Here is a 26,565-nt window from a genome sequence, read left to right as displayed (position 1 = left end):
ATGCCCAGAACACCTCCCCAGGGAGGCGTTCAGAAGGCATCTGGACCTCAACTGACTCCTCTGGATGTGAAGGAGCAGCGGATCTACTCCGAGCTCTCTACGGGTGACCGAGCTCCTCCCCCCATCTCTAAGGGAGCGCCCAGACACCCTGTGGAGGAAGCTCATTTCAGCCGCTTGAAATCAATTTAGTACAAAATGCTGACAGCACCGTCTGTCTCACAAGGGCTGAAAATAACCGGACTACAGCTTTTTCAGAGCTAGATAGAATATTCAATTTGAAGCAGTTTTCTTTGTCTTTTTGGTTTTATTGCTGAAATATAAAATTTGTAAAATGAAATCTCTTTCCAGCTTTAGCTCCAAGTGCTACTAAATGTTGCATTTACCCTTTATTATGTACAAGTAGAGGGTTTCTCAGTGATATTCAGAGCTTTCTACTGTCACAGGAACTCCATCAAGTTTGATTATTTTCGATTAATTTTACCTTAAAAACGTTTTTTCTTCAGTTCAGTGTGTCACACATCATGTCTGAATATCGGAAACTCACAGCAGAGGGTCCAAGTTGGAAACCTCGGATGGCGATCCGTACAGTGTCTCCCACTTTGGCCTCGGTGGGGGTCACTGTCAGCTTTGGTCCTCTGGGGGCAGCTAGAAAACCAGAAAAGTTCATTGAACAACACAAAAGCCTTCTTCCACAAGTGTTGGCTGAAGGCTGCAACCGACATTGCACTTTCTCTCATTTTCACTTTTCCCTCTCTCATTCATGAGTTCTTTTTTTTTCCAAATCCAAAACCATAAATACATGGTCTTGGTGGTCCAGGTTTAGACCGGAACTGACACAAAAGACAGCTCTGCACCATCAGTCAGCAGAGAACATGGACAGAAGGTGGAAGACCTGCTACAGGACTTTCCCTAAACCATTGAACCGTGAATAAGCGGAGGAACACTGTAGTTCAATTCAAAAACCAACGTGAGGAATTAACAGATTCTACTGCCGGTCCACCCGGGCTGCAGAAAAAGCTTTGCTGTTTGAAGACGACTGTGGAAAACAAACTTATGTCACGTTTTTCTACCTCGCTATAGAGTGCTTTGCAGTCACAGTCCCACTCACTCATCAACACACACATTCACACACCTACTCACCATTATATATTTAGTTAAATGCAGCAAACAGTGTGATTGTGTTTTTAAAATAATGAGCTAAGGTTGATGCATGTTTAACCCTTGTGCTATCTTAGATGACCCCACCCTTGCATTGATGTGTTCTCCCTACCATGACAAAGGTGGATAAAGGTGGAAAGATTTCATGTAATCCATGGACACCAGTGAAGATCACAAATCATTGAAGAAAAAAGGTTCAGAGCACTGTATAGTGGGTCATCTAAGATAGCACAAGGGTTAAATGAGCATAAGTCACCCAGTAGAATAATAAAAATATCAGGTATCAGCCCTGAGTGGGACAGTGACATGTTGAACCTTTACAGACACACCTGACCCTGAGGCCTGGAGTTCCCCAACATGACCTAAAGGAACATAATCAGGCCTTCCAGCAGGACTTTGTGGCAGGGCCTTTTGCCATCACACAAAAGGATGTTCCAACACCTTTTTGCTTTCTTTTGGGGTCAGCAGAGTTGGCAGGGTGCTGTTAATTCACTCACTGAGTGTGACCTCCGCCTGCATGGGCATGGACAGAGCTGGATGCTTGACCTCACAGCTGAACAGAGCCTCGTTGTCCAGCTGGGGGTTGAGGCTCCAGGTCAGCATGGCCTTGACGTCGGTGGTGCCGTCACCAGTCGCCTGCTGCCAGTGTTGGAAATAGTAAAGCGGGTCTGTGCTTTGGACCCAGCGTGGGAACTCCCGGCTCACCACGGTCTCTGGGATCATCTCAGTGGTGGTTTCAGGCTGTGAGTCGGTCTCCTCTTCCTCATTTTGTTCTTGGGAATCCTGGCCAGCCAGCTTCCCTTCCTGATCCAGCAGGGACTGAGACCTCTGAAGTTTGGTGTCGTCAAGGTCCCATTTGGTGTGAACTTGGATACTCCATTGATCTGTCTGGTTCGGAGCCCACTTCTGCTCTGAACTGAAACCCATCGATGTTTTTGAAGAGGACTGGACTGTCGGCAAAACATCAATCAGCTCACCGTCCCGTTTGAAGTACACCTAAAAAAGAAAACAGCAAAAGCAGCTGTGTTCAGCAGTGAGGGAAGACATCCCAGAATCTTCTGCACTTGGAGTTTTTATCAAAATGTTTAAAACTGTTTCTTGATGTGAAAGATAAGAAAGATTTGATCTTTGGCGGGGTTAAATGTTGCAGATATCGGGATGTTTTTGTTGAAGTTGCAGAAGAGTTTTTGTCATATATTAGTTTGCCCTTCCAAATCTCACAAGAATTGATTGTTGTCATCATCTCAGATCATTGTGGAGGACGTTTTTCACACTTCTACATCAGAGAAGATCAGAGAACTGCCCTCATCAGGTTCTGGAGGTGTTTGAGGAATTTTGTCTGTTTTTCTTATCACTTCAGATCATGAAAGTTTCTTCTCAGCTCTCCAAAGGTCAACCGTACGATATAAAGATCCAGAACTATTTTCCGGAGGTCCAAGACATTTAAATGTATTAAAGCAGGAAATGTCTCCCAGTTTGAAAGACTTGAACTGCTTCTTGAAGATTTAGTTATCTATAAACACTTTGATAATGAAGCTTAATTGTCTGCCTGCAGATCAGTACTCGGATCACTGGAGCAGAGAAAGTGGCTCACTCACCACAGGAGCTGGTTTTGCTCCTGAAACCACACAGACCAAGGTGAAGTTCTGGGCCTCATAACGGCTAAAAGGCGCCGGGCTGTTGGCGGCCTCCACAGAGATGGACCGAGGAGGAACTGCAGAAAGCCAGATGGATGGTTATTCAGTGATGACCAGAGCTGAGCTCAGTTTTTAGAGTTGTTGATGTTTTATACCTGAAATGTCTGCATCTGTTTAAATCTAAATCTACATCAATAGCCATGGTCAGTCTTTGCAGCTTCAGGATCACTGTGACGGGGTTCTTCTTAGCAGTGAATAAATAAATCACTCTAAAATAAAATGACCGAGCCAGCAGACTCCAAATTCCAGACAGTGGGATTATATTGATCCCAAAACAATAATCAAAGAATACAAAGTTTTTAGGAAACCCTGTTGCCACCACTGCAACCAAGACTGCTCTCCCTTAGCTTAGCCCCTCCCACAGCCCAATTACCCAAACACTTCCAACCAAACAAATTCCTGCCTTGCAACCCAGAGGATTCTTGAACATAGTTCCAAAATGACAAATATTTAACAACAAAAAAATTAGTAGCAATTGAAATGCAGAAACAGATATGAGACAAAATCAATTCAGAAGAAAGAGAAACAAATAAAAGTAAAATAAAAAGATAACCCAAACAATTCTGACATGAGAAGTCACTTCTTGTTTCTTGTGGATATGTATGCTGATGTGTACAATGCTCTGGTTTGGCTGTTTGTGGAGGGAAATCAAGATGGTGAGTAAGATTCTGTTTAAAACCAAGTGTACACCATTAGAATTAAACCAAATAGGAAATGTGAATGATTTGTTTGTGTGCATGTGTCCTATGCAACTATAAACTGCTACTGGGCTGGGAGAAAAGAGACAAAACAAACAATGGAGGCTGGTGTTCAGGCCCCGCCTAGCGATGGACAGATGAGGCCTCGTGAAGCATTTTTTGCACATTGCTCAAACTGTATTAATACTGTGTCACTTGACCCTTGTGCTATCTTAGATGACCCCCCCCCCTTACATTGACGTGTTCTCCCTACCATGACAAAGGTGGATAAAGGTGGAAAGATTTCATGTAATCCATGGACACCAGTGAAGATCACAAACCATTGAAGAAAAAAGGTTCAGAGCTCTGTCTAGTGGGTCTAGATGACCCAACTCCCAATGGTAAAGTGCCTAGGATAGCACAAGGGTTAAAACACCACCTTCAACATCTTAAGTAAAGATTCAGCAAAATAAAAGGTCAAACACAGGTGGGCAGGGAAAACGGGCACAGGGATTGCGAGAATCCTTCAACAGCTGGAAGCTGGGCGTTCATCCGACGCATCAAAAATGGTTCTTTTCCTTACTGTGTTAAAATTACAGCTGGACGGATAAGGCACCCAAGTGACAGTAATGTAACGAGAAGATCCTGTCATTTTTCAAAATAAAATATCTTTCAAAATAAAAGATAGCTTGGAGACCTACAATAAAACTAGCTAAAAACCAACAAATTGACACGAAACTGCCCATATCAAATCTTCTTAGCAAAATCAAAATCAAACCCACCCAACTGGGTGGAAAACCGCATAATCTGACAACACTAGTGGTAGATGCGCTCATTGTTTTGCTCCTCTGTGACACACCAACACACTGTCTGTGTTGGTCACATGACTTCTCCTTAAGTGATACACACCGACACAGGGATTCACTTTATGAGCTGGACACGTGAGCTGACGCATCAGTGTTGCCAGACCATCACTATCAGGTGCTGTCCTGCAACCTGTGTTGCTACTTCGTCACAATCACAGAATGAACAAAGTCACTTCCATGATGTCCTGGGGGAAACAGTTCATTCATCAGGCTGGAATGTTACAACAACTAACAGCAGAAAACCATGAAACTACGTCTCACTCTCCCGTTTTTTCTTTATTAAAAATTAATATTGAGGGGAAAACTAACGGTTCTCGTTTTATTTCAGGGATTTACTGTGGAATTGGACAACACCCAATGATACATACATTCACAACAAGATTCAATTTGTTCCTGACTGGACTCTGAAACTAAGGCCCTTGAGTTTGGTGGGACTGGCATACTTGAAGGACCTAGTTTCAGAGTCCAGGCTGTGTGTTGAGGGGAGCCCAACAATTTCTGACCATTCTTCCAATAGGTCATTGGTGAGGTCACGCACTGATGTTGGTGGAGAAGGCCTGGATCTCAGTCTCCTCTCTAATTTATCTCTGTCCTCCATGTCTTCATGGACCTAGCTTTGTGCTCTGGTACACAGTCATGCTGGAAGAGGAAGGGGCCGCTCCAAACTGTTCCCACAAGGTTGGGAGCATGGAGTTGTCCTAAATGTTTTGGTATCCTGAAGCATTCAGAGTTCTTTTCACTGGAACTAAGGGGCCAAGTCCTGAAAAAGAAGCCCACACCATAATTCCTCCTCCACCAGATTTCACACTCAGTAGTCCAGTCCCAAATGTACCGTTGTCCTGGCAACCTCCAAACCCAGATTTGTCCATCAGATTGCCAGATGGAAAAGCTTGATTCATCACTCCAGAGAAGGCGTCGTCACTGCTCTAGAGTCCAGTGGGGGCCAGGCAAAGGGATTAGGACACCTGATTCTGATCATTTGGATGGGTTAGCAAATACTTTTGATAATAAAGTGTATATCTAGCTGGTACCTCTCAACGTCCCACACAAGTTCAGCTCCTTCCCTCCCAAAGAGGTGACGTTCTATGCCAAGTTCCATTATCTGAGTTTGGTTCACTGAAGCACCCGTCTTCAACTGCCACTCAAACCACACTGCACCAGCCCCTTCTGAGCTCCCCTACAGGTGGTGGGCCCACGGAGAGCGAACCCACATAGTTTCTTCAAGATGGGCCCAACCGGATGCTCGCTTGCGAGCCTCAACCCAGGGCCTTGCTCTAGAGTGGCGCCCCACTGACACCGTTCCGGGTGACGTTATGGAATCTTTGTCTTGTCTTCTCATAGGGATTCGGAACCACTCTTTGTCTAGCTTTTCATGGCCTGTCTGCCATGGGAGACCCTACCAGGGGCAAAAGCCCCAGACAGTTTTCGGTTCACAGAGGGAAGACTATTTTCATTAGCCTGATACACCAAAAACTCAGACAACAATGAAAATAGCCCCAAATAAAAACATGCCTCCTGAAATTCTGCGAAGTGAAACAAACACTGTGTTTACCGCATCCACTGAGTTTTTCACAATATTCCTAACTTATTGAGATTACTGTTTTTGATAGAGAGCAGCTGCTGGTTCCTGTCTCAGAGATGGGGAGCAGAGCAGCTGCTGGTTCCTGTCTGGATTTAATCTCAGCAGGCAACGTGCTGCTGGTTCCCATGGACAAAATCAGCACTGGTAAGCTTTAAAGTACATGTATGTGGATTCTCACCGATGATGGTGAGGGCAGTGCTGTCGGAGCCCAGCAGTAGCAGATCTGGGGAGCTGCTGTCATAGACGCTCACATGACACTCATAGAGGCCGGTGTCCTCCATCTGAACCTCAGGAAGCCTGCTCACAATACACACACAAAACCTACAATTTAGATGAAAACAATTTCATTTCAATAGCTCCTCCAGACTCATTTACCTCATAGCACCCAACTATGAACCCGAGCAGCAGTGGTAGGCTCTCTTACCGTACTGTGGAGTGGTAAACCAGCTGCTCAGGTGTGTCTTCTCTGTGCGGAGGACTTGAGCTGAACGCAGCATCATAGGTAAAAATCTTCTGCTTGGTGCTTCCACCTTCATCTACCTGTGGAACAACAGCAGGAATGTGTGAGGAGTCAGATTTGAATCTGGGGTCAGGCGTCCCGCTTCAGGCATGCAGTGTGTGAAGGTCTGTGTGCATTTGGTCAAACCTTCACTGAAGACCACTGAAGATCATTTCTGACTATTTTCATCACTGTTTCAGTATTGATTGACCGACACCTTAAAGATTAATAACAAAGGAGCATGAAGGTAACTTATAAGTGTAAGTAAAGACATCAATACTGGATCGGTCCTCTCTCTGTAACCCTGTGATGGTCTGGCTCGTCGTCTAGGGGGAATCCCCGCATGTGTGACCCCAAAAGAGATTAGGCGGGTTTAAAGGTGGATGGAGGAATAATCCCTCCTGTTATTCAGTGGAACTGATAGAGTGAAAATGGAGCCTAAAGTGAGAGGGCCCACCTGAACATCATTCAGAGATAGCAATTAGAGATAGCAGAACAGAGTTTGAACCTGCTGTCAATTAATAAAATTAAGAAACTGGAGAAAAAAAACACATTTAAAAGATGTAAACCCCGCCGTCCAGCTGTCATGAATAAGAAATAAAACAAAATATACTGAAACGACCCTCAAAACGTGACTTAACCTAAGCTCATTTCATGTTCAGTCTTACGTGAAGATGTCTCTTTCATAAAGGTCTCAGGTGTGATCCGTCCAGTTATATGTCAACGGCTTGAGTGTGTGTAACGGGACGAAATCTGTTTGTTTTAATCACACAAAATATTGGCTGTCCCTAAGTTTCTTTCCCCCCTGTATTCAGTGTTGGGTTGGTAGCCCCTCCGTAATGTTCTCTTCTTCGCTGGTTTTCCCTTTATAAGTTGGCGCTTGCTTTCCCTCTCCCCTTTCTGTTTTATTGTCAAGCAGAGGTGGTCTCCAAGGGTGCTGCTGTGTCCCGACATCTTTTGACTCCCTCAAGCACAACGCAGAAGTGATCCGGTTACATGAGCATAAGCAAATCCCCCCCCCTGCAGGAGCCTGGTGAGTCAGCATTCCTGGGCTTCCACATGTTTGAGAGCTCACCTGAAACCACACGATCTCTCTGAGCTCGCTGTCCGTCCGAAAGTTGCACTTAAGTGTGACTGTGTCTCCCATCACAACGGGGGGTAGAGGCTCCATGGACACCATCAAATAACCTGCACAGAGCAGGGGAGGCAATTAAGCAGCAGCTCCATGACGACAGAGAAGAGCTTCTAGACTCTTCGTTCAAACCTGGAGAACTGTGGTAATCACACAGGAGCCCCCACCATCGTACAGTAAAGAGGCTTTCTCATCCGATCACCTGATCCAGAAGATCAGTTCCTCAGATTCAGGAACAAGAGTGACTCTTTTCCGCTTTAATCATACTTAAGTGCTATTGGTGGAAGAAATAAGCAGAGTGAGTTTGTGCCTGTACTGCTCCTCCACCTTCATCCTCACAGCCCCATCAGGAGCAAGTCTCCTGCTGATGCTCTCATCCGTTCATCATGATGTTGCTCCACCAACAAAAATCCCGTTCAGGCTTTAAATCCAGCTGCTTCAAAGCAGAGCCAGGGATCACTGGATTTTGACTTTGGAGGATATAAAATATAGGTATAGAACACACGTGTCAAACTCGAGGCCCGGGGGCCAAATGTGGCTAATTTCTAATTTTTTTAAATAAAAATGTTCTTTAGTTGATTACATATTATGTATGTGTAGCTGTTGTAATTGTTCAATGTTTGCAGGTCTGTATGCAGACAAATTGTTGTCATCAAACCATCAGTTGGATGCAAAGCTGTGTACAGCTTTTTTTTAGTAAAATGTTACACTGTAATACATGTTCTCCTTAGCTCAGTTTTCTGTTATTTTTCTTTATTCACTTGGACAGTTTGATCCTTCATTAATGGAGTTATGTGGGTTTTAATAAGTGAACAAAATCTAAAAGGATTTATGCTAAAGTAACAAGCAAACATCTGTTTTCCATGCAACTGTAATTGTCACTTTAAAAAGTGAATAAATAAATAATGAGTTATTTAACATTAAGGAGTAGTTACATTTATTTTTCATTACATTTAGTTACATGTATAAGTTATATCTGGCCCTTTGAGGACAGCCGCTATTCTGATGTGGCCCTCAGTGAAAATGAGTTTGACCCCCCTGCTCTGGAATATTGATCACGGTTTCCCCACCCTGCCATGCATCTCCTCATGTTGGACTTTTCAGTTTTAGAATAACAAATCAAGCTGTAAAGTTTAATGCTGAAACATCTTAACCAGGAAGGGTTTGGTTTTCCTGTTACTGGCTGTTTTTGTGCATCATTTGTCTGCTCGCTAACACAGCAGCTCGTTTTTCATGCAGCAGCCGTCTCATGTTCCCGCCGTGGGAAGGTCAGCCCGGACCGAAGCTGTGGAGCAGGAAAACGCCCAGCGGCGCCATGGGTCCGCCTCACCTCCACAGCTCTGCAGCGTATGACCTCTGCCCGACAGCAGAGATTATTCCTCTGCATGCTCCTCCCCTAATCCGCCCTGCAGCTTTCATAAAGTGAACGTGAGCCGGCTCCTGTCTCTCCAGAAACGCCACGGGTGATGGAAAAGCAAAAAGGCTCATCTGAGAAAAACCCTGAATTGATTCTCTTTAGTTTGCTTTGTTTCTGTCTTACATAGATATTTGTCTCTTCCAGAACAGAGGCTTCAGATTCAGAACTATAATCTGGCTTGTTTATCTGCTAATTGAATGTGTTGCTCCTACAAACTATTCCCTAAATGTCAAAGATATTTGGAAGTTTTCACGTTTTTAAGCTAAACATCTGACATGATGTTTCCTGAAAACTTACATGTCTTAAAGAGTAAATCAGAGGCGTTTGTGGTTCCTAGTATGACTAACCTCCCAGTCAGTCCTGACCTGAGAGGAAGAGGAGGTCTGGAAACAAAAGACAGGGAAACGGGAAACGAGTTTCCTAAAGATACTGAACTATAATAAAACTGTTTTTAATAAGTATGGATTTTTTTTAGTAATTATTTTTTTCCTGAAATTCTGCTGAGTTTGTTGTTATAATGAGAAGAAATGCAGAAATGCAAACAACCATGCCTTATTTTAGTTCTGAATTTAGATTAGTCCTGATTAAACTGTGAACTGCTTTAAGCAGTTTGACCTGCTGAACATCTTTGGCATTATTATTATTTTATTTTATTAAAAGCCCAACATTAAATTAAATTTAAGGCCGTACACCAGCCGTAGGGCCCATCTTTTATAAAAATGAAGTAGTCAGCGCGTCTTCCCTGCAGTGACTGTTTGGGATTCACTGTGACAGGAGGAAATGTCTCACCAGTGCACTGCTGAGTTATTTATATTTTTAGTCAAGATGATTCCTGGTCGCCCCCACAGCACTCCCATCATTCCTCTTCACTCTATCACCCTTGAACTTAAAGGTCTTAGGGACATGCATCCGTATGGGGTGCTGCAGGTTTTTTGGATGTCCGGTCCCGTGGAGGGTCATAGAGAGGACCGGCTGCATCTGAAAGGGGGTGCAGTGTGTCTTACAGATGCAGAGACGTCATGAAAATGGAACGTACCATTGTCATGCGTGTGGTAAGTGCATCATGAAGTTCAATAAGTTACACGGACTTATGACAAACAGCTGAAGCTGATGGTGTCCGTATGTCACACAGTCCAGGGGTGGGCAAACTGTTTGACTTGCGAGTCAGAATGGGTTCTAAAATTTTACAGGTGGCCCGGGCCAGGAGCATTTGGATAGACTGTGTTTGGTCAGATATACTAAAGCGTTGTGTGTAGTGTGCAGACCTAATAGGACAATAGGACTAAGACTGACATCTTTCAAATGTGTAAAATAACTCTCATCCAGATAATATGTTTGCCTCTCTGAATATGCAAGATTACACACTATTTGGCACAATATTGAGAGGAGAAAATGTAAATCACACACTAATCTATCAAACTGGGAGACTGCACATGTTTTTAATACATATCAATTAAAGGCAAAACAGTTAAAGCAATCAACATGTATTGAAAAAAGATGAATGACATCACCTTCAACATCCAAAAGCGATTATGCAACAAAATACTTAATCTGAATCATTCTGCTCTGCTCATTTTCTAATTCACTGCTGTGCGTAAATGCACACTTAATAAAAACACACACTTTCAAACTTTCCACATGCTTTTTTTTAACAAGAAATAGGAAAAATTGCAGCTTCATGTTCAACTCATTCATTAATGAAAATATGTCCATAGCAAAGTCAAAGTCACAAAGCCAGTTTAGCTCAGGAAATTCACTGGATTTGAACAGATCTTCTCTTTGAGCTCCCACACTCCTTGAAACACCAGTCACCAGTGGAGACGAGAGTGGTGATCCGAATCAGTTTCCTCCAAGACCATAACCAACGATGCAGTCTTAAAGACTCCTGATGAAGGATGCAGTGAAGGAAATAACATCCTGCTCAGGGTTTTGATCTTTCACTTTGATCTGGATTCTTTTCAGCAGTCCAACCTTTTTCCAGGTAAATCCGGCGATCCATCCGTGGTTTACTCCAAGGTAGCTTCATTCTCTTGAGGACCGCACACACCTGTTCATCCAAGTCTTTTAATCCTGGGTTCCCCTTTGGTGACTCCATGATCAAAAACTCCTTGGTTATCTCCAAACAGTTAGATGCCCTTTTGGCAACAGCTGTCTGGTTGTTTCTGGGGCTGTATGACAGAAATCACACGGATCAACCTCAAAGCCAAATCAACTCTACAATGTCTCTGCCGATGGGTAGTATTTGTTTATAATTTTGAACTGCATTTCTTTAATTTTGGGACCATTTTATAAATTAGTTGAGCACCTTATGTGACTGACAGGTGTCTCAGTTATTTTATATTTCACTTTTTTCTATTGAAGTCATGGTATAATTTACCTTTAAAGGATTTGTTTATGTATTTAATATCACATTTTTTCACTAAGTTTTATTTCATCTATTACTAAATTTGGTAGTTTAATTTGAACATAGGAGGACAATATTGGATTTTTTATTAAATGTATTAAAGCAATTGGAATTGCTCTGCAGGTTTTCTGGAATTCCTTGGTTGTGCATTCAATATCATATTTATTCATATTTTTATTTTGAAGTCTCTTAACTGAAGAATTTCTCCATTTGAATCAAGAATATCACTTATAAAAATGATCTTGTGTTCAAACCAATTCTGATGGAACACTGTCTTCCTGTTTGTGGTCATTACTCTGCTGTTCCACAGGGGGGCGCAAGTGAGGGGGTGAAATTGTGACTACATATCATTTTCCAGTGGAAAAGTAATTGTTTGTGAAATCCTGAAATCTTTATAGGAAGTTTGGAAATTTCAAAGTCACATTTCAGCAAGAAATCTAATCCACCTACTTTTTTGAAGATGTTTTGGGGAATATTAAACCATATTGAGTCAGGGTCAGCCATAAAGTCTTTTAACCATTTTATTCTAAAGGTTCCAACCATTGATTCAAAATCAATCGTCTTTATTCTGTATTACAAGTTCTCAAATCAAAACTACAAGTGCGTTCTTTTTGACACATTTTTACCTTCATATATAACTCCCAAATTATATTCCTTAATTAGTTGAGATTTTCTGATGTGATGGGTTTTATTTCTCCAAATCACTCCCAATGTTAAAGTGCCTAGGATAGCACAAGGGTTGAGCTGCTGTACATACGCTTTTGGAGATATCGCGAGATTTCAGAACGGGATTTCACAGACAATTTCTGTGTACGTTTCAAAACAAATCAGTGGCGGGGATATTTAACAGACAACAAACGTTCGGGAGTCAACGGTGAAATCCTTGCTGTACAACGCCCTCCACCATAGACCCTTCAAATTCCTCTCACGCTTTAACTGCTGAGTGACGCAGTTTTGTTTTGTGTGTTCGAGTCAGCTGGTGCAGGCGTCAGCTGATCTCAGTTTGTGATCATGTAAAACTATTTTTATTTATAAATGTAATTATGGGTACTCTAAAATAATGAACTATTGATCATGCGCATATTGATTTTGTGAATTATGATTTGATGATGATTAAATATTTGGAATTAATCAGATGTATTCAATCTTGGAAAAATATGCACATTAAGAAAACGAATTGTCATGAAATGATTTTGAAACATAATTCAATGTTTTAATTATTTGGTCCTGTCTATACAGGCCAGGTATTTTTCTCTCCTCCCATGTGCTGATGGGAGCCAGCTGAGCCCGCCTGGACCAAATGCCCAGCAGTCCCCACTGAGGTGGTAGGACAAACAAATCCACACCAACACTCCAGCAATGACTTTTACCAAGCAACAAGCATTGAGCAAATTCATCAACTTCAAAGACTCTTACTGCAACACCCAAAGAGGGTGAACTTGTTTGAACACTGGACTGGAAAAAAATAAAAAAATATTTACCCATTCTACATTTTGTCATTGTTCATTTTGGTCACTGTATATATATTTGCATCAAACCAGCTAAAGGAGTTTATTGTGTGATTTACATTTCCACATTTCCTCCCTGAGACGAACCTGCCTACTCCAATTTCTTTTTATTGTGCACTTTAATCAAAAGTGTTACAAAGGGAGATATAGATTTAGCAGTGAAGTGCTGTTATTCTGGAACTGAAAAACCTTTGACTTCTGTCACTGAAACCAGGGATACATCACAAAGTATTGAGGTGAACTTGACCAAATCCTCATTTTCTGCACCATTATACAAATTAAAAGTGATTTCTCTGATTCTGTTTACAGTCTGTCTCTCACAGTTGAAGTGTTTCTATGATGAACATTACAGACCTCTCAGCTTTTTCAAGATGGACAATTTGCAGAATCTGAGGCTGATGAGAATCTTTAGCTCTTTCTGTAAATTCCTGTTCAAAGAACCGGATTGTTTCTGTGTAAAGGGAGCCACTGTAATATAATGTCAAAAAGTAACAACTAACATAACATAACAGTGGTTCTGTCATCAATTTAGGGTTGATTAATATCACAGCTTCAACTCTGTGCCTCTAATGTTAATGACTAAAGCTGTTTCACTCATTCTTCTCTGTAATTCCAAATATAGATCTACATCATCTAATTATAGGATGGCCTTCATCAGAACAAAGTTTCTCCACACCTTCGTCCAAATTCTTCTCTAAATCAGGATTATAATCTGGTGTAGGGCTGCACGATATGAGGAAAACTCGCGATATGCGATATTGGTGATTAATATTGCGATAACGATATAATTTGCGGTATATAAACAAATAGCAAAACAACCAAAAACATAATTTCCATTTCACTGCAACAGTTTAAAAATTATACTCCAAATGACCCTCGTCGACGTAGGAGGCAAACATCAAACATAAAAGGGCTCATCTGATTGATCAACAACGTAAACGGGTCCTTCCGATTGGTTAAATGCATAAAGGGATTTATTTCATTTGTTCAATATTTCAAGCTGCCATGAATTTGTTTTAGCACATTTAAGGTAACCATTTATTGCGATATTCGCCATTTTTTGCGGTATGCATATTGCACAGCTTAATGTCGCGATAACGATAAATTTGCGGTATATTGTGCAGGCCTAATCTGGTGTAACCCCCCCCACCCCAACTACACGTCTAAAAAAGATATTTGAACACTTTCTGTTGGTGATTTAAATTAATCTGATAACCTACTTTGGTTGTTCATCCAATGACTCTAGTTAGACAACAAGACAGGGTCACGTCCTTTCAAGCTGGAGCCCTTAGACTCTGGAATTCCCTGCCGTTTACCCTCCGTACAGCTGAATCTGTTGGTTCTTTTAAAAAGCTTCTGAAAACATTTGTATTCAGTTCGGCTTTTAGCTATTTTTACTTCTGACTGTCTTTTACTTGTTTAAACTTTTTTTGTCTCTTACCTAAGATGTCTTGTTTTTTTTTTAATTTATAATGCCTTTTTACTATACCATCAAGCACTTTGTGGTATTTTCCTTGTAAAAAAAAGTGCTATATTTTTATATAGATAATTTTCTTCTACTTTTTCCACTGTTCAGATTTTCTGTAAACTCGAGGTGGGTGGAAAGGAGCCTGTGAAAGCTCTCCAGCAAATGTGTGTTCATAAAAGAAGGTTCACCAAAACCATGCAGGAAGCACCACTAGCTTCTCCACTGCAGAATTAGTCATTTCAGGACAAAAACCTGCAGTTCTACAATTTCACAGACATAATTCAGATTAAAACAGGAGTGACACACATTTGTCCACTTTTCACCAATTAATTATTATTAATATTAATGAAGCAGGAGGAGAAAGAAAAACTAAACAGCTCTCAGCAGTCCTTCAGGGAACCCAAAACAGCTCAACATGTTGATCCAACGTCTCCATGTTGGTTTCAATCTCTGTTTTAAACCTATTTTTATATCTATTATTATGTTTTTATGATTACATAATGTGAGTACAGCACTTTGAGCCTCCTTGGCTGGTGGTGGATGGTGCTCTAGAAATGAATAAATGAAAATGAGTCACTGTTGATCCAAAGAGAGGCCAGCAAACAGGGAACGTCTGCGTACGAGGGTGACATGTCATGTGGGGCTCCAACACAACAAACACAACACCTGAACTTAGCAAAAGAACTAAATCTCTCAGAAACAGATCAACAGTCTGAATTCACTGGTGTCTCGCAGACTGTTGTCTAACATTTTCTTTTTTTTTATGACCCTTGTGATATCTTAGATGACCCCCCCCCCCTTCCATTGACGTGTTCTCCCTACCATGACAAAGGTGGATAAAGGTGGAAAGATTTCATGTAATCCATGGACACCAGTGAAGATCACAAATCATTGAAGAAAAAAGGTTCAGAGCACTGTCTAGTGGGTCTAGATCAGTGTTTTTCAACCAGTGTGCCGTGGGAAATTGCCCTCATTCATTGATCTAAAAACATTTTCCATCTCTAGGATATCAGCTCTGTGTTCATCCAAACAGGCCCTGATAAAACACTGAGAAGTTAGGAATATGAGAGAGGATAAAATACTTTTTTCTTTGTGTTTATTTGATTCTATTAAAGACACCAATCTCACCACCAATCATTCTTGAAGGCTTAATCACATGTCATCAGTCTGACCAATCAGAAGTGCTTAAAGTCTTCACTTCCTTGTTCTTAATTCTGCTGATAAAGTCGCTCAGTTCTAACAAAAATACCAGCTAAAGCTCTTCTTTAGCGGTGTAGCTTTTCACAGAGTCCGGTGTCAGACCATGAAACAAGTGGACAATACAATAAAGCTCAGAGACGCGAGTCTTTCTGCAAGTTTTCGGCACTTTTCACACTACATCTCCCATGATGCATTGGCTTAAAGAGCCAGTGTCCCAGCGCACAATGAGTTGTCCTTGCGAAACGCCTTGAAACCCCAACAAACAAACAGTTTCTAAATTTTCTAATTTAACTTTCATTTCATCTCTTAGAAAAAACAGCCGCAACTTCCTGCTTTTCCGGCCACAATTATCACAAAAATACACATGAGATTGCGGGCGGGCGGGCGGGGGGGGGCTGTCGATCAATACAGACCATGAATTTCTGTTTTTTTTTTTTTTTGGATGCTGGTGTGCCACAGGATTTTTGTCAAGGTTAAAGTGTGCCGTGGCTCAAAAAAGGTTGAAAAACACTGGTCTAGATGACCCAACTCCCAGCGTTAAAGTGCCTAGGATAGCACAAGGGTTAAACACACACACAGGGCTGGAGACACCAGCAGGTTTTTGCTGTGTGTGATGTCATGCCAGTTCCTAGAATCCTGCAGCCCAAAATGTTAACTGTAATTAAAGCAGCTGCCCCCGTTTTACCCAGAGGACGTCCTCATTGCCCTGATGCTTGCATGGCGGGGCGGGGGGGGCTTCAGGCTACTGTGTGGTTTCCAGCAGAACACATTTATTCATAATCCAGAATCTAGGCAGAAGCTCCCAAGATCATGGACAGAAAATCTGCGATTTCTGATGCAGGATTAACGTGCGCACTCTTGATGGTTGGAACAGCCACCAGCTTTTAATCATTTCAAAGTACAGATTACCCTAAGCAATGTGGGTCACAGCCAGACAATGGGCTCGCTTATCCCTGAGGGAGAAATCTCCAAACAGCATTAGGTAATGTTGTCCGGCCGCTCTCCTGCTCTGATTGTCTAAGCTCCATTCAGATGATTGTTTCTGGCACCATCACAGCTGCAGGCTCACTGCACTGCCCAGAGGTCTTCTGACGGAGCACCAACAGGCTCAGCAGAAGCCTTACCCCGAATTTACACTGGTCTGTGTGCGGTGCATCTCCACTGAGTGGGGAATCTGTCTCCGGTCCGTCCCCCCACCCCCCTGGATCCAGGAGGGGTGGTTTGTGCTGTCCCCCCCGGTTTCAAGTTATTTTTCTCAGTCTCTTCAATCATTCAACACTGAAACGATCAAAACCCGTGCCCTCTCCCTCCCGAGTCCTTGTAAAATACATGCTTTGTGTCAGAAGGTGTTATGTTTTTGAATGCACGGTCAAGTTTCATCATCCATGGTGGTGTTGTCCGCTGTGTTAATGTGCATTCTCGCGTGACCTCTTTACCATAAATATGAAATTAAATCTTACAAAGTTTTATTTTGAAAGGAAAGCGGAAGTCTTTATTTTGAAACCTGGACCTGGTGCCACGAAACTGACGCGTCATTGAATTGGAAATAGAACTTGGATAAAGCTGGATTCAGACCGGCTGCGTAGACTCTCATTAAAGCAGCCACTTTCAAATAAAGTCTATTTAAACAAATGTAGACCAGATCTTTGGACTTGGGTGTCCGGAACGTTCGTAATCGTGGGTTGCTACACACAGACTCCACATACGAATTTGGTGTTCATTAAACGTGCGCTGAAAGTTCCCCCAGTTGAACCTTTTCACGCTGAATCATGGCAACCTGACTTGATGGGTGTGTAGTGTCCTTTTCAAACAAACGAAGAAGTACCAACAATTGCAAAAAATAATCACAAAAGGACAAATTACATTTTTTCCTTTTGTGTCTTGACACCATACAGACATTTATAGGAACAGAGATCCATCCATCCATCTTCTTTTGCCTATCCAAGACTGGGTCACTTTGGCAGCAGTCTAAGCAAATATGCCCAGACTTCCCTCTCCCCACTGTTATGGCCCTAGTTTTCCCCTCTTTTCTTATCTTGGGCTGTGGTTAAATAATTAGTTACATTTCCTGGAAAAGAAACAAACTGGCTTTTCCACATCCAGGCCATCAGCCTGCAAGAGAACAGCTCTGATCTGACCTGTATCAACCTGGAGAGAAAATGGACCATCAATGAAGAGAGAGCTGAGCCAGAAAGCAAAGCTCTCAATTTACCGGTCGATCTTCGTTCCAATACTCACCTATGGTCATGAGCTCTGGGTCATGACCGAAAGCATGGGTCAAGGATACAAGCGGCTGAATTGAGCTTCCTTCGTGGGGTGGCTGGGCGCCCCCTTAGAGATAGGGGGAGGAGCTCAGTCATCCAGAGAGGCCTTCGAGTAGATCCACTGCTCCTCCACATCCAGAGGAGCCAGTTAAGGTGGCTCTGGCTTTTGATCCAGATAATTCCTGGATGCCTCCCTGGGGAGCTGTTCACATGCTGGAGACACTACGTCTCTTGGGTGGCCTAGGCTGGTATGGTTGTCTTTGCTGAACTCCTTTTATGTCTATCATTTTTCTTATCATTGTTTTTGCTTAAGTTTTGTTCTTTTTATGAACCTTTTGAGTTCTTTCTTTTATGATTTAGCCCCAGTTTTCCCCTCTTCCAGGCCTGTGTGTCTTTATGTGTATGTTTCCCTTTCTTGTTTGCAGGTCCTGGTTGGGCTGGAGTCTCCACCCTCCAGGCTAGGCCTAGACTTGGCTAGTCCCAAAGAGGGTATAAAGGCTGCTGGGATTCGTGGCGTGGCTCTCTCCCACCTGCCAGATGATCCTGCAGCCTTGACAACTCCCTTACTTTTCTTTGCAGATTTAGTTAGGTTCAGTATACGTTCAAAATAATTTTTTGTTAAGCCTTACCCCGTCTCCCTTTTGTTTGTCATGGCTTTTATTTGAGCCGGTTCCTCCAGCTCCTCTGGAGAGACCCCATGGTGTTCCCAGGCTACCCAAGAGACATAGTGTCTCTAGCTTGTCCTGGTTGTTCTCCGGGCCTCCGCCCAGTGGGACATGCCCTGAACACCTCCCCAGGGAGGCATACATTAGGTATCTGGACGAGGTGCCAGAGCCACATTAACTGGCTCCTCTGGATATGGAGGAGCAGCTGCTCTACTCCGAGCTCTCTCCAGTCAACTAAGCTACTCCCCATATCTCTAAGGGAACGCCCAGCCACCCTACGTAGGAAGCTCATTCCAGCCACTTGTATTCGGGACACTGTTATTTCTGCCGTGACCCAGAACTCATGACCGTAGGTGAATATTGGAATGAAGATCTACTGGATGAGCAAACTCCCATGAACTCTCCAGCACACCCTAAAGACGGCCAGTGACCTGGCATAGACTTTCCCAGGGAGGCTGAGGGGTGTGATTCCTCGGTAGTTGGTACACACCCTTCGGTCCCCTTTCTTGAAAAGGGGAGCCACCTCCCCTGTCTGCCAAGTGTACCAGTGGTACAGTTCCAGACTGTCACATAATACTTTAGAAACATGTGAGCAAGACAATAACAGCCTTCAGAGACTTAAGGTACTCAGGGCAGACCTAATCCACTCCCATAGCCTTGCCACTAGAGAGCTCGTGGACTACCACATTGATTTCAGCTTTGGTGATTGACAGCCCAACTATAACATCTTCAACCTCTGCTTCCTCAAAAAAAGGCAAGTCAGCAGGATTGGGAGATCCTCAAAGTATTCCTTCCAACACCCAACAACGTTCCCAGTCAAAGTCAACAGCTCCCCATCTGCACTGAAAACAAAGCTTGCAGAAAACTGCTTTCCTCTCCTGAGGTGCTGTATGGTTGGCAAGAACCTCTAACCAATAGTCCTTCTCCATGGCCTCCATGAACTTCTGACCAAGTTTTGCCTCCACAACAGCCCAGGGCGCAGCTCTTTTAGACTGCCAGTACCTGTCAGCTGCCTCTGGACTCCCACAAGCCAGCCAGGCTTCATAGGACACTTTTTTCAGCTTGACAGCATCCCTTACTTCCGGTGTCCACCACCAGGTTCAGTGATTACCACCGTGACAAGCACCAGACACTTTGCAACCACAGCTCTGACTAGCAGCAGGGACAAGAGAGGTGCAGAACATGGTCCACGTGGACTCAATGTCTCAAGCCTCCATCTGTACCTGTCTGAAGTTCTCTTAGATGTGGGAGGTAAAGACCTCCCTGACGAAGGGCTCAGCCAGATATTCCCTGTAGACCCTTACCATATATTCATGTCTGCTAAGTCCTTCCGGTCTCCTTCCTTGCCAGCAAATCCAAAACACTACCAGGTAGTGATCAGTGGACAGCTCTGCCCCTCTTGTTACCCAGTGTAGTAAATAGTAAAAAAACAAAAAAGAAGAATTGTTTAGTTGACAAAGGTCTTCATCAGTATATTTTACCGATCCAGCTGGTACGTCGATGTAGCAGGGAAACGAGACCTCCAGGTCGCCACAATATTAACTGTAACACCCACCTGGGGAAAGATTAAATAATTGTTATAAATCTTTCCCTCTTCTAATGAGCCTGCATTCATCCAACCACATCTCATTGAGTTGCTGCGTCTCATCGTTGCGGTGTTATTTATTTTTTAAATATGACTTGGAAAAAACTCTAACTGAATTTCAATAAGTCTTTCACTGTAATAAAATTGTCAAATTCAGTTTATTTAATGATCACAATGTTAAGCACTGCAACTGCATCTCATATATAAATTGCCTTTACCTAAGCACATTCATAGTGCTTTTATTTTGGTAACTTAAACTATGTAAAGGGAACAGTCAACATTGTCTGATTTCCACAACATAATAAATTTCAGTATAAGAAAAAAATGAATGTGCCTTAACCAATAAGGTTCTGAAAGTATGATTAAGTCAATAAAGTGCTGTTTGTTTTCAACATTAATGTAGCTTCTCCAGTACTTTTAAATGGTTCAGGAGCCTGAATGGTGCTTAAAAAATAAAGGGGGGAAAAAAACACAAATTCTTTCCCGAAACAATGTGTGAAGATGAGGCAGCATGCCAGGATGGAGAGCTTTAATGTGACAAAGATGCTTTGTTTCCATGACAGTCTGCTCTGCACCGCTGCAGCCACGCTTTCTCACGTGGAAGTAAACTAACGCTGATTGCCACGATGCTGGCCTTTTTTCAGGGCGTTGTACACATCACTCTGATCCATCTGGTCGCTAAACTAGAATCTATTGCTGTGAGGTTCTGCAGAACTTTGGGCAGCTTTGCCGATAGCATTTTGGTTGCTAAGTGCATTAGCCTATCAGCCGCTATGAAGCTGCACTGTTTCACTCGTTCTTATCTAAGCCTCTAAAAAGCACTGCTAAAGAGGCTCTGTGTGCTCTGCTGCCAACTAGGGGTTGGAGGTTGAAGTGGAAAACAAGATTCAAACACTGACGGACGTGCATAAATAATTAACTAAATATCGTCCTAACAGCATTCTGAATCGAAGTATCGCCAAATGAACTATAGTGATATTTTGCCAAATCGATTTTTTTCTAACACCCCTACAGACCAGTGATCTGATCTGCTTTTATTTGTCATTTCAGAAATTTAAGTCACAGAAATCCTTTTTTTCCCTCAGCAAAATGTTAACATTTTTGACTGGATAAAAAACAACCTCCTATGGCTGAAGTTCCCATCTTTTTCACCCAAGCTTCTAACTGTCAAGAGAAACAGTCCAGGCTCTCCACTGACTCCAGAACCACCGAGGACAACTGGATGAAATCAGGTCTTATGTGAGTTTCTTTCTTTAAAAATATGGCAGCAGTTTTGTTTGTTAGAAACATATCATGAACATGACAGATGTTTCTAGGAGGGTTTGTTTGGAAATACTTTAGGAAAATTCCAATGAGAACATGACTTGTCTCTGGTCGTTCCTGCTCCAACCCTTTTTGGATTCCTGTCACTGCACTGCTGTATGCACATGTACACAAAGATGGGAACGATACGTGTGCCTGACCGGGCTGACATGTTTTAATCCCCCTCGTTTCTTTTCTTTATCTTAATCGTAGTTCCTGAGAGCAAAGTTCACTTCATCTGAACTCCACTTTAGCTCCACTCTTTCTATCAGTGTGTGTTCTGCAGCTGAGCAGGACAGATTTAGGCTTTGCACACTGCAGTGGTGTCTTTACTTCTTTTGAGTTTGGTGCTGATCCTGAAGTCGGGACAGAAGGAAAAGAGAAGGAATGAGGGAGCTCTTTAGGAAAAAGTGGTGGCAGAGAGATGGGCAACCAATGATTCAAAATTGCTTTTGTGGCTCATTCCCACACACATTCCAACACACTAACAAGCATGTCTGTACCCAAACAGCCAGGCCTGTGCAGACACACACAGTCTTACTGTGCACCTCACATGAGAACACACGATTATGATCACAAACACTGTGGTGCAGATTCAATATTTTGCATCAGGGTCAGTGTGTGATAGTTGTGTCACATCAGACCATAGTTTACTATTTACAGGTTAGAACTGTTGATGTTTTTCTCATCAAAATCCTGACATAAAACAGAATCTTTTAAATGTTTTAAAGCTAATGGTAACAAACAAACCATGAAGAGTTAATACCTTTAAGGCCTGTTCACACCGGGACGAATTTCGCCGGCGATTTTCGCCGACGTTTAACGCGTCGTGACTAAACAAAGGGCACCAACGAGAGTGTGCACACCGACGCGAAAAAATGCCACGCGTCAAAGCGTCAAAAAAAAAACGCCTCGGGTTCGTTTTTTTCTTTTTTCGACGCGTCGCGTCGAAATCTACTCGACCAATGAGAATGGCGCTTTTGCACACGTGTCTGGAGCTTCTGAAGTTACAGTAAAACACAACTTGGGGGCGCTCAAACACAAAACTGCCTTTCTGAGCACACATACCAGCGAAGAAGATAGACGCCAAGTAGCGTCTACACAGCCGCGAAGCAATAATGACTGACATTCTAAAATATCCCCGAACCAAGCACCAGTTGGAGCTACTGATGCTTGAAATATTCATGTTTTCTTTGTATGATTCTGACAAGCGCGTAAATACTTGCTCTCTTCTTCTGAGTGAAAAGCGACTTTAAGAAGCGTAAAGTTGCGCGGCGCCACCTTGTGTACAGGAGTATTTTTGTTTTACATTAAGCGCCATCTAATGTCAGGGAATGAAATTGCATGTTCACTCCACTCATCGTCAGCGAAAATCGCCTGGGTGTGAACACAAAAAATGTGGCGAAAAACGCTGGCGAATAACGCCTGGCGAATATTCGTCCCGGTGTGTACGGGCCTTTAGGCAGTAAAGTACTGCAGCTGTTCTGACTGTGAGCGACACAGACGAATAAATTAAAACGCTAAAACGTCCGTCAGGTTTTAAGGAAAACAGAGGTTTTGAAATGCTGGGAATCATAATAAACTTAGATATTTGACATGTAATTTTTAGAACAAAAAGAAATGTTTGCTGTACTTAGTAACCGGTGATCATATCACGTATTCACCTCACTGAACTGCACTTTATTTCCTTTTTTGCTACACCATCACTCCCTACAGCTCCCTTTATACCCCAGTGAAGCTGCCTAAATTCCAACCTTCAGTGTATCTCTACCTTAATTACAACTTTAATCTATTGTAACTTCACTTTTCCTCCACTCTTAATTCATTGTAGCTCCACCTTAACACTCACAAGGCCAAGTTCTCTATACAGTCAGTAACTGAAGCCCTTTTTTATTATTATTGAAGCTCATTAATTATTACTATTGCAACATTGTGACTCCACCGTAACTTCTCCCTCAGTCCATTTTAACACCACATTTAATCCACTGTAGTTCGACATTAATCATTCTAACCTCCTGTAACCATGACAACAACCATAGGACACATAGTGTTGTTACTGAATGGCTGCTGCCTCTTTTTTTTTTTTTTTCTTTTTTTTTTTTTTTACTTGTCCTGTCCAACAGCTGGGCAGGCAGATGAGAGCTGAGGGCCTCTTGTGTTGGACATATTTTACTTTAACAGTAGGGGTTATTAATCTTCAGACAAACCAAAGGCATGACTGAACAAACCCCTTTTGTAATTGAGGCCACACTTTATTAGTTTCAATCATGTTTGAAAATCTTTGGTGTTGGACCGGACGGAAAAGGAAAGGAGGGAAAAAGAGAGAGGGATGTTAGAGAGGGGGGGGGGGGGTGATAGTGGGAGGGGGGATAAGACCATGAAGCAGCATAGAGCAGAAAAGTTTACTGATTGTTTATCATTACGGTACGGTTCAAATGTAGTACAAAAAGGGCGGGGCCTCTGTCTGAGCTGCAGCAGGTGCTGCTACTCATTAGCCCTGATTCTTGCCACCTGCCCCCCCTTCCTGGGAATTCTGGCTCTGGGTTTTCAGTCTTTGCTCTAACGTCATCGGCCCCTCATGCAGTGTCATCATTCAGTCTCCATGGGTTAATCTCTGTGGGAACTTTATCAAATCAAATCAGACGTTATCTCTAAAAGTGCTTCTCATGCACTTTACAAAACTATTTACTTTCTTTACACAAGTATTACCATAAAAACCCCACCCACTCCTTACCCCCCCCCCCATCTGTTAACAGTTGGCTGGCTGGCCTGCAGACAGAGATTGCTCCACCTCCATGGGCTCTGCAACAGGCTGATGACCTGTCCAGGGTGTAACCCCCCTTTTCTTAACAGCAGCCAGGACAGTCTAAGTTAAGACAATGGATGGAAGTTTGGGATGAGAGCCCTCGCATCGATCACCCATATTGGATTTGACGGAGACACTAAAACGTTATGGGCCTACAGCTGAGTCCTTCGCCAAAGGTCAGATTTTTTTACTCTTGACGCGCTGCGTCTGACACCCAAATCGCACTGCAACGCTCAAATTGTAGTGCTGCTGGACTGAAACAGCACCTGACGCTTGGATTGCGCAGGAGGACCTCAGATCCCGTCTGTACATCGACTTAAAATTGAAACTGTTTTTTACTTCTTCCTGTTCTCATAGAAGACGCCATGCAGGTGTAGAGCATCTGCACTTCTCAACTCTATTTACTACAGAAAAGTGTAAATATTGAGAAAAGCATTTCCTAAACATGCCACCCAAAAAAAAACAGTGTCGGAGGAATATGAGGACTTCAGGAAGATGCTTGATTTTGTGCTGGAGGAGATCAACGCTATGAAGATTGTTCATCTATGAATTTTGGATGCAATCGAAGAGGGGAAGCAGGTCCGGGCTCTGCAGGAGCAGTGTTTTAACAGGATGGACATAAAATGAATTCATGAAAATGAATGGATGACCAAGAACAAAACTCCAGATCTAACGACGGGATTATCACCGGATTGAAAATCTACCGGAGGAGAGAGACTGACAAACCAGCAATCCTCTTAAAGTTTGTCAATCTGAAACAGAAAGCATCTTCATTCATCTTCATTCAAGCAGTAAAAGACTGAGTAAAAGACTGTAAAATGTATGCCAAACTCTGGCTCCCATGATCAGCCCAAGGTTGTGGACCCTGATGATTTCTTTTCCACTGTTGAGATGGACTGCAAATATTAAAGCATTGATGACTCTAAAAACTTTGTTAACCCAGAAGAAAGACTGTCAGCAGACGCTTGGACTAAAACTGAACGTGACAGAGATGGGAACAACTGAAGTGTGAGGAGCCAAAACCTGAGGTTTCAGGGAACAGGAGGAGCATCACCAACTGAAAATTGAACTGCTAAACAACACCTGAAAATAAAACCAACCCCACAAAAAAAAAGGAAAACAAGAAAAAAAACAATCTGTCATCATAACCAGGATCCTTTACTTCATTTTGAAAGTCTGTCATTCTTCTGGACTCCTGTTGAACTCATCTCCATGTCTGTGAGCCTCCCTCTGAAGTTTCAGGTTTTTAAATGTAATTTCAGATAATATAGCAGCTTTTTCAAAAAACCAAACAGTTTTAACTCTTCTCTCCTCACAGCCATGTCTTCGTCAGGCTCCAAACATGAAACTCTCATTAAAAAACAGAGATGGTTCAAGTTTCTGCATGGTTCTGACTCACAGGTTCTGCAGAGCAACAGAGGAGACTGAAGGAACATCACCAACAACCCCAGCAGAGTGCAGGGCTGAACTCAGAATGTTGTTTCCTTTTAACGGACATCCAAGAGATTCTTTGTTTTTGTTTTTTACCTTTCACATAATTCCAGGAATTACGTTTTGCCCCAAAGCCTCTCAGAAAGTAAACTTTAAAATAAATCCACCTACTTTCTGTTTGGAGGCAAACAGTCTGAAGAACTCAAATTCTGACCTTGAGCACAAATGACCACATCTGAGCATCCCAGAGGGGAACATGGAAAACATCACAGCTCTTTAGCCCAAATCCCTGGCAGCTGAGCACTCTGAGTGGTGCTGATGCCAACAGTCAGCTCACATGCTTAAACTCTGCTTCAGCAGCCGTCATACTCACCCAGTGTTAGACTGACGGCGTGAGCCCAGAGGAGGAGGGTCAGACGAGCCGTCATCCTGCTGTGTGCCGCCGCCCACAACCACAGATGCTCTGTGCGCTGAGAGGGAGGAGGATGAAGCCATCCTTCACACTGAGGCTCAGCGCTCTGACCCGCACTTCATGTTTAGAGGATTACAGATGCCTTCTCTCTCTTTCACCTCCCTCTCTCTGCAGCCAGCCTCCCGTCCTCCTCCTCCACCCTTCATCACTTCAGGAGCAGAGTTTGACCCGCTTTCTGTGGAGAATGATGCATCACTTCAGAGGCTAGGAGAAAACAGCCTTTAAATAAACAAAAGAAATGTTCTGAGACTGAGGTCAATGACTAAACTAGACTAATGTTGCCTTTTGAAGTTTTCTTCTATCCAATCATCCACCTGACTGACAGTTTTCAGGGTCACAGGTGCTGGTTGCTGCTACAGTTGGGCAAAGGGTATGCACAAACCTCCAGTCCATCATGGTGGTGGTCCTTAGAGGAGATAAAAATCCTATTTG

General features: G+C 42.8%; 1 protein-coding gene across 2 annotated transcripts in view; it reads right to left on the bottom strand.

The window, feature by feature from the left end:
- Nucleotides 1-26,224, bottom strand: part of LOC101164153 (immunoglobulin superfamily member 21-like) — a 28,700-nt gene extending 2,476 nt beyond the window's left edge. The window contains exons 1-7 of one of the 2 annotated variants that reach the window (XM_011477664.4): nt 26,035-26,224; nt 7,555-7,667; nt 6,405-6,520; nt 6,159-6,277; nt 2,757-2,872; nt 1,656-2,154; nt 545-645 (exon numbers count right to left, since the gene is read on the bottom strand). In XM_011477664.4, the coding sequence (XP_011475966.1) occupies nt 545-645; nt 1,656-2,154; nt 2,757-2,872; nt 6,159-6,277; nt 6,405-6,520; nt 7,555-7,667; nt 26,035-26,089 (1,119 nt within the window). In that variant the 5' untranslated portion in view covers nt 26,090-26,224. Of the gene's footprint in view, nt 1-544; nt 646-1,655; nt 2,155-2,756; nt 2,873-6,158; nt 6,278-6,404; nt 6,521-7,554; nt 7,668-25,875; nt 25,982-26,034 lie in introns of those variants that run through there. The other variant, XM_078950035.1, reaches the window with a different exon arrangement.
- Nucleotides 26,225-26,565: the final 341 nt, after the last annotated feature.

Source organism: Oryzias latipes, chromosome 7 (assembly GCF_053564925.1).
Source record: "Oryzias latipes strain Hd-rR chromosome 7, Olatipes_Hd-rR_3.1".
NCBI classification, from domain to species: Eukaryota; Metazoa; Chordata; class Actinopteri; order Beloniformes; family Adrianichthyidae; genus Oryzias; species Oryzias latipes.
Note: the sequence above shows the minus strand (reverse complement) of the source record. Positions and strands in the feature narration are given on the sequence as shown.